Consider the following 7,657-nt stretch of genomic DNA (forward strand, 5'->3'; position numbering starts at 1 on the left):
GAGTCCTTGAATTAAAATATTTTCCAAAAAGGGCCTCATGGTTGTGAAATGCCTAACATCAGTGAATGCTTAGATGTAGGCATATCATCTGTCCATATATAGTTCATGTATTAGAAATTAACCCTATTCTCACAAAATACAAGCAGCCAAGTATTTCAGTAGAATAAGAACAGTTGATGTAACTTTGTAGGAGCAGCTTGGTTAGTCAGCAGATGTCAGAGTGCAAGGAATCCTTGCCTGCAACTGCACTTACCTAAACCTAGGGTGTGATAGCAGCTTGGCACAGGGTTCAGTTTCGTAGTTTCTTGCTTCTGGTCCGGAAGATGTTATTTTTTTCTTATTCATCGGTAGGGTTGTTCCTCATGTCTGTTTAAATAAATGGTTAAATGGTCATACTGTTGATACGGTGCTTATTTTTGAAGCTTTTTCCAAAGCAGAGCCGGAACAGGGAGATCAGTTCAACAGACCAGCAAATCCTGCATATCTAGAGAAAAAGGACTCCCCAGAACTCATATGTGGAGGTCGAGAAGATCACTCGCTTGGGATCTTTTAAATGGCAACAAAGAAAAACTGGGAAATAAGACGTCACCTAAGGGCTATTAAAATGTTTTTTCAAAGACAGGTTTGCAAAAATTGTCAGCCTTACAACCTCTACAAGTTGTCTCATGGTATTTGGCATTTCTAAAACCTCACTCCCAGCTCCGGACAATTAGTGAATACTGAGACTTCAGTTTCAAGATAGTCATTGTCGTCACCAGGAAGAGGTTTAAAGCCCTGAGCTCTTCAGGGCTTTAAAACATGGGGCCAAAAGCCCTGAATATATTTGGTTTTTTAATAGTTACAGTGTGGGTTAAGCTTACAATGAGGCAAGTCTTTGTGCCCACACAGAGCTAATCACATCATGGTGGGACCTGATCTGGCTGAATTAAACCATGCAAACATTGGGAAAGCATTGGTGGCTTAACTCACCTCCGGACTGGCGCAACCTTGGGACACGCACAAACCCCAGCCCTGCAGTTAGGTTGAGTCACCTTCCGAATGTTCCCGTTTTGCCTCTCCGACTCATGCCGTGACTCATCTACCAGGGGACAAATTCAGCATGCTGGGTCACACAAAAGCTTATGGCTTGATAGTAACAGGAGCGTGTACCTTAAAATATTGCATCCCTCCAAACACAGCGTGTTTGAACCCATTCCGTGCTCCCTTACACCCAGTGCCTCGCACAGCCGGCTGTCCTTGGCAGGTCGGGTGCGAGCAAGCGATGCCCAGAACCACTGCAAACGTGCAAGAGAGAAAACCGGCTGCGAGGAACGCGTCCCCCCTCGCACTCTTGTCAAGCGCCCACCTCCGCCGGGGACAGCAGCTCTCCTCTGCCAGCGAGGAAGCAAGATGTCAGGGTGCCTGGAAAAGAAAAGGGTGGCATGGAGGGCCAGAGGAGGGGGTTACTTGCAGTGCCGGCCACAACAAAAGCAGAGGGGAGGGGGGAAGCAAGCAAGTCGCCACCCGAGCGTGCTTTCGAAGGACCTTCTCCGCCCTGGCAGTGCCCCCTCAGGAGCGGAGCCTCTCGGGGCGGCGCACGCCGCAGGCCTCCGCTCCGGCTTCCCCTCCTCGCACTGCTGCTCCTCGTCGCACCGCCGCTGCTGCCTCATTTCCTGCAGCGCAGGCAGAAGGAGGAAGGTTTGCTGCAAGCTTCTGTCTGCTCCCCTCCTGCCTGGCCCCGCCGAATTCCGTCCCGCCCTTCGAGATGCCGGTGAGGGGGGCTTCGCGCCCGGCGCTCGGCCTGCCCCTGAGGGCGGGAAGAGAGGGCCTGGGGCTGAGGGGCCAGGCCTGGGAGGGCGGGTGCGACCCGGGGCTGAGGGAAAAGGGGTTCTGCTGCTGGGGCCTGGCCGTGGGCAGCTGTGTGGGGAGAAAAGGGGCTGCAGCCGGGGGGAGCCCTGCTGAGAGCAGGGAATTGCAGTTTATGGGAGGCTGGTGCAAGGGCAGGGGCCTTCTCTTTCCCCTCCCAGCGCCCTCCTCTTCCTCTTCCTCCTGTCAGGGATCCACCCGAGTCGGGAGGGCGGCAGCCCCCAGCTCCAGCGAGGGAGAGGGTGGTAAAAGCAGTGCTTTGCTCTGGTTTTGTTCGCACCACCTTCCTCTGGTTGGAATAAACTGCTTTTGTGCTAGGAGATGCTTTTTACACCTCACCCCCCCAAACCCTCGGCTGTGAGGAGGTGTAAGGCTTCCCCGTGGCCTGGCACAGCACGGCGGGAATGTTTGGAAAGTGCCTAAAACTAAACTCATCGGTTGTTAAAAATTGTTTTCCCGGGAAGAATCTGTCATATCCAGAAAGGTTTGTTGGTTGTTTTTTTTTTTAACTTAGACCTGTTTCAGAGTGCACAGAAAGGTCTTTTTTTGAGTGTGTGTATGCGTGTTAAGCCTGGCTTTATTTATTATTATCTAATATTATTAGCTAGACATGGAAATAAAATACAATCTTTTTAAATGACCACCTAACTTTCAATGAACTATGGAGTGCCCCATAACTTAGGCAGGAGAGCAGGGCTGTTAGGCCCTTGGTGCTGTGCAGAATGGGGTTAGGCAGCCTGGGCATGAAGCAACACCTGCAGACCAGCGGTACCAATTCTGTCCTGTCTCTCACCACTGCGACTGTAAGTGGTGCCAGTGATGATGCTTTCACGATCTTCACCAGCGTGGCACTGAAATCTGGGCCTAATTGGAAAACAGCGATTGTTCGTGCAAGGGAAAAATTGCTGGAAGCATCACTAATGAACTAGACTCTGACTCCTGTTTGATGAAGACATGGGGGACACGTGATCAGACAAGGAAATGTCTATTCTCAGTAGCATTAATAACCAGCCTTCCCCTGGTCTGTAGGCTTACCACTCAACTTTAATGGACTCCGACACCAAGCTAATTGGGAACATGGCGCTGTTACCCATCAGAAGCCAGTTCAAAGGCCCAGCACCTCGGGAAAGTAAGTTTATAATAATCTCTGAAAACCTGCCTGTATATAGCTCATCATCATCTCACGGTTTGCTCCAAGCCAGCCCTACCAAGAGTGACGAGAGGAGTCACAGGTTGGAAATGGAGTGCTTTGCAGTTTATAGAGGAGGAAGAAAGTTTTCAAATACTTAAGTTGTGCAAATCATAGAAAATAATTATGCACAGATAAATATGCACCGTACTCCAGCTAAATAAGTTGTTTCAGCAATTAAAGTCTACGGTTACTATTCTTGTGCTTCCTCCTGTGTCCCACTGCACTCTTCAGTAGGTTTTGAGGAGGACGTGGTGGTGTGAACCCTCTGCTGTCAGAGGAAGTGGAGGTTTAGCTACAGAGAACTTGCGCTTTGGGTCTGGGGCTGAAGACACTCCTGTGAAGGACGAGGAGTAGGATAGGCAGCACTTTAGGGTAGGAGACTTCAAAAATTGAAATGAAGTTACAGGCATCCCAACAGGGTTCACAGGCAGCCTGGTACGGATTCCCCTTCAACACATGAAGTAGCACTTCTGAGGCATGATATTCCCCAGTAATGTGGCGTTTCAGTTTGAGAAAGGAAATACAAAGGAAATGTTTCTGAATTTAAGCAGTCTTGGACGGTAGCAAAAGTCAGCTTGCCACTGTGTGTTCTGCTCCCCTCCTTTTTTTGAAGAGGATAATGAAATTCGTGATTGTGTTGCTATGCTTTTTCCAAAAACATTTTTGTGTCCTGAGAAGACTTTTATGCTGTGAAAATTCTGGTGAGTTACTCAACTGGTAGAAAAGTGGGCAACTGCTGAATTGCTGCCATTTGTGAAGTGAGAAAGCATGGGGGGAGGAGAAGAAGGGAGGTAAAGCTCCTGCTGGGAGTAGAAAGCTTAAATATTATGGTCTGAGCTTACCATGACTGTTTTCTGTTACATAGTGCTGTCTTCTGCTTTTTTTAAGTACTGAGGTTTTGCCTTTGCAATAATCTTTATTTGTGTCTTTCAGTGAGTAAAAGTCATGACCAAATATAGTGTAATGGTGCACTGTTTAATTCTGTATTTCTTTTTTGTTAGCTAAGGACACAGATATTATAGATGAAGCCATCTACTACTTCAAAGCTAATGTCTTCTTCAAAAATTATGAAATTAAGGTAATTTTTTGAGATACTGTGCATACAGTAGTTTTTTGGAGGGTTGGTGCTGTGAATATAAATTTATATTTTCAATGAAATAATTCTACTAGATAACAAAAACTCCCCTTCCTCTCACTTAATTTTTGAAGTTGGGTAAATGCCATGAATTGCAAGTCCCTCTCTCTTGAGGAAATTGTAGGCCAAAATGGCTTGAACTCATTCCTGTTTCAAACTTTTATCTGTTCTATAAAGTCTCCCTTAACCTAAGAATGGCTGGGCTCTGTGCTTGCTCTTGTTTTGCAGAACGAGGCTGACAGAACGCTGATCTACGTAACCCTCTACATTTCTGAGTGCTTGAAAAAGCTGCAAAAGGTAAGAAAAGTGAATTTCTTTGCAGGAGAGAAACTGAGTCTGTTCTGGGGATTGTACTCAGGAAAGGATTTGCTGATATTCTCCTCCCAGTGACACAAATAATCCTGTTCACCCCAGTCCCAGTTTTCAGAGCCGCAGATACTCCAAGGCTGTGGATCTCCAAAGATACGTTGCGTTGCTCTTGTTTTCATGTGTTACAGATGGGTAAAATATTTGGGTCTAATGCTCTGGCGGCTTTTGTTTGTAACTGTTAATCCATTGTTTGCCTGGTTCTTCCAGTGTAACTCCAAAGGCCAAGGAGAGAAAGAAATGTACACACTAGGAATTACCAACTTTCCAATCCCTGGGGAGCCTGGCTTTCCACTTAATGCCATTTATGCCAAACCTGCCAACAAACAGGAGGAAGGTAAGGCTAATCCAGGACCTCTGAAGGCCTCCTTGAGCTCATACTTTATTAGTGCATTTCTGTGACTGCAATTAGAAAAATTATCGTTAAAACTGAATCTTCTAAATCTGCACTTCTGTCTTCTGAGGGCAGCAGAAGCTGGATTTTCTGACCTTGGGGGCCCAGTGACTCCCCTGGATCCTTACATCCAACACAACAAATTAATAGGGGTCTGAGTCTGCCTTTTGCATCAATATAATCACTAGCTAAACCCTGTAACAGAGCCCAAGCCAGCTGCTGCACTGGCAGAATAGGAAGCCCACAATAATGAGCAAAGGTAACTAAGAGAAGGAAATAGTTTGGATGATCCTTTTTACTGGTACAAATATAATAAAAATCCCAAGTATTGCTGTAAATTGAGGAAACCAACTCAGCCGGCTGACAAGCACCTGCAAATGTGAAAACTCACTTTCTGCTTTAAGCAGTGATATCTGATGCTTTGCTGTTAAATTCAGTTTGACTCGGTGCTGCCAACTGTTTTTGACACTGGTTTTCCCTGTGCTGTTTCAGAGGTGATGAGGGCCTACCTGCAGCAGCTGAGGCAAGAAACTGGTCTTCGCCTTTGCGAAAAAGTATTTGATCCTCAAAGTGACAAGCCTAGTAAGGTAAGAGTTTGGTGCGATCATCACAGATTTAATGAGAGGCTTGGTGTGTTTTTTCAGAAATGTGCAGAGAGAAGTAAGATGATGGGGTGAGGGATCAGGCGTGGGCAACTTCGGTGCGAGCTTCCCCGGTTTTACAAGGCTAGCGAAATAGCAGGCTGCAAGTTAGCAATAAATTGAGTCTGTAATGTGGTAAGACAGCGAATGCCAATTTGGATTACTTTAAAAAGCAGGGCAGTAATAAGTGGTGTCTGGTTCAACTGTTCAAAGTATTGCACATCTGCTGTTGGCTAGGTTTTCAAATGGAAATTCACAGGTGTGAGAGATGCTGTTTATCTTCACAGGCAGTTCTGATTTGATAGCTTCTTTGAAGTAGACCATTTTGCCTCGTATGTAGATTAAAAAAAAGAAAGCTAATCAATGAATGAATTGCCTCCTGACTGTTCATATGTTTCATGAGCAAATGTGACTGCATTTAGTATCGAAATTATTTAGGCTAATTTAGTTTCAAAGGTATAGCTTTCTGATGCATCCCTTGTTTATAATTATATTGGAATAAACAGTAAAAATAAAATAATAGAAATAAGAGGAAGTAAAATATCCCACTTTAATTCAGAGTCCTATATTATAAATTCATTGGGTGCATTCCTGTCCTCTTGTTCTCCTAAATTCCAGTAGAAACCAGTGTGGAAAACTGTATGTGCAAAACTGGAGCCTTAACATTTGTTATCTGTCAGAGATTGAATACTTCGAAGTTACTACTTTGTTTATCACGTGGAAACTACTTTTGCATATTTTCTGACTTTGTGCTTCCTTCTGCAGTGGTGGATCTGCTTTGTGAAGAGACAGTTCATGAACAAGAGTCTGTCAGGTCCTGGGCAGTGAAGAGGCAAAGTAGCCACAACATTAAGCATTTCCACAGGAAGGTGTTTTAAGTATTTTGCCTTTGGTTTGGATACATTTTGTACCAAGGAAGAATTAAGTGCTTATGAAGAAAAAAACAAAAAAGAAAAAAACAAAACAAAACCACAACCCACAAACCAGTCAATGAGGGATAGAGGGAGGGGGAACAAAAAGGTAATTTGAGTAGCGTAAGCAAATATTATTAAGCTGGTGCTTAATAAGTGTTTTCTAACAAGCTGTTTCAGATGCAAGCTGCTTTATTATCAGTGGCTACAGCTAGCATTTAAAACAGGGCTTGTGTTTCAGAGAAGAAATAGGCTTGCCTGTGGGGCAGGGGGAGCTGTGTAATTGCTCTACTGGCTAGAGTCTCAGTATCGTATGTCCACGGAAAACATACGTCTCACGCTGTGTTGTCGAGTGCAGTGATTTTTACCTTGTTTTCAATAAACTTAGCTTGTAATTAACGTGGTAACTACTTTATGTCTCATGGATAGCCTTCAAAGAAATCAGAGTTGGTTTTTTTTTTGTGAAAAGACCATCATTATTGGGTAATGGTAATTGGTAGGAATTCAGTGGGAATCATTCCCACTGAAAACAGGGGATTAATAGAGGGGCTGTAGTTCGTGGCAATGTACCTGGCTATTTAGCAGGTCTGCCTTCGCAGAGCAGTACTCTGTTTGAACTGAAATGCCTTCAAAGGGCGATGCAGGCAGATTACATACAGTTTACTCTGAGGCTTGCCTATCACACGATACCGGCCAAAATTGTGACTGTTTGGTCAGTCAGATGCCTTCTTGAAGAACTTCAAATCCAAGTTTGGTTTATTCCGAGTTGTCTCTTTCCTTCGTGGCAATACTTGTTTCGCTGTCACCGTGCAGCACCAACGCACTTTTTGTGTCACTTGATCTAAGCCCGGTGCCAGTAATGTTTTGCTGGTTGGCACGTTTGTTGAGAGGTGTATTCCTCTTCAGAGAGCAGCAATGGCACGTTAAAACTGAAAGCTCTCACTGGTTTGATTTGCAGTACCAGTAATAGGATAGCCACGTTTTACATTCTTTTTGTAACAATGGCACAAAAAGAGTTTATGATTCAGCTCTCCTTTCAGTCTATGCCTTGTAGTTAACGGTTGCCATAGTGAGGCGTTTCCCCTGGTTGTGACCCAGAAGAAATCTAGGTTTTGAAGGGTCTTTCTCCTCAGTCACCTATTTTTGTAGGCAGGAGCTTCATTGTCTCCGAGA

At 44.9% G+C, this 7,657-nt stretch overlaps 1 protein-coding gene across 1 annotated transcript; it reads left to right on the forward strand.

Moving 5' to 3' along the window:
• Window positions 1–1,688: 1,688 nt before the first annotated feature.
• ARPC3 (actin related protein 2/3 complex, subunit 3, 21kDa) lies at window positions 1,689–6,891 on the forward strand. Its single transcript, XM_009708049.1, has 7 exons — window positions 1,689–1,750; window positions 2,875–2,974; window positions 4,039–4,115; window positions 4,401–4,469; window positions 4,749–4,875; window positions 5,425–5,519; window positions 6,339–6,891. Exons 1-7 carry the CDS (start codon window positions 1,745–1,747, stop codon window positions 6,399–6,401), a joined length of 537 nt encoding a protein of 178 aa, XP_009706351.1. The 5' UTR covers window positions 1,689–1,744; the 3' UTR covers window positions 6,402–6,891.
• Window positions 6,892–7,657: the final 766 nt, after the last annotated feature.

This window comes from Cariama cristata, unplaced genomic scaffold, assembly GCF_000690535.1.
Source record: "Cariama cristata isolate BGI_N322 unplaced genomic scaffold, ASM69053v1 scaffold30189, whole genome shotgun sequence".
Lineage (NCBI taxonomy): Eukaryota > Metazoa > Chordata > Aves > Cariamiformes > Cariamidae > Cariama > Cariama cristata.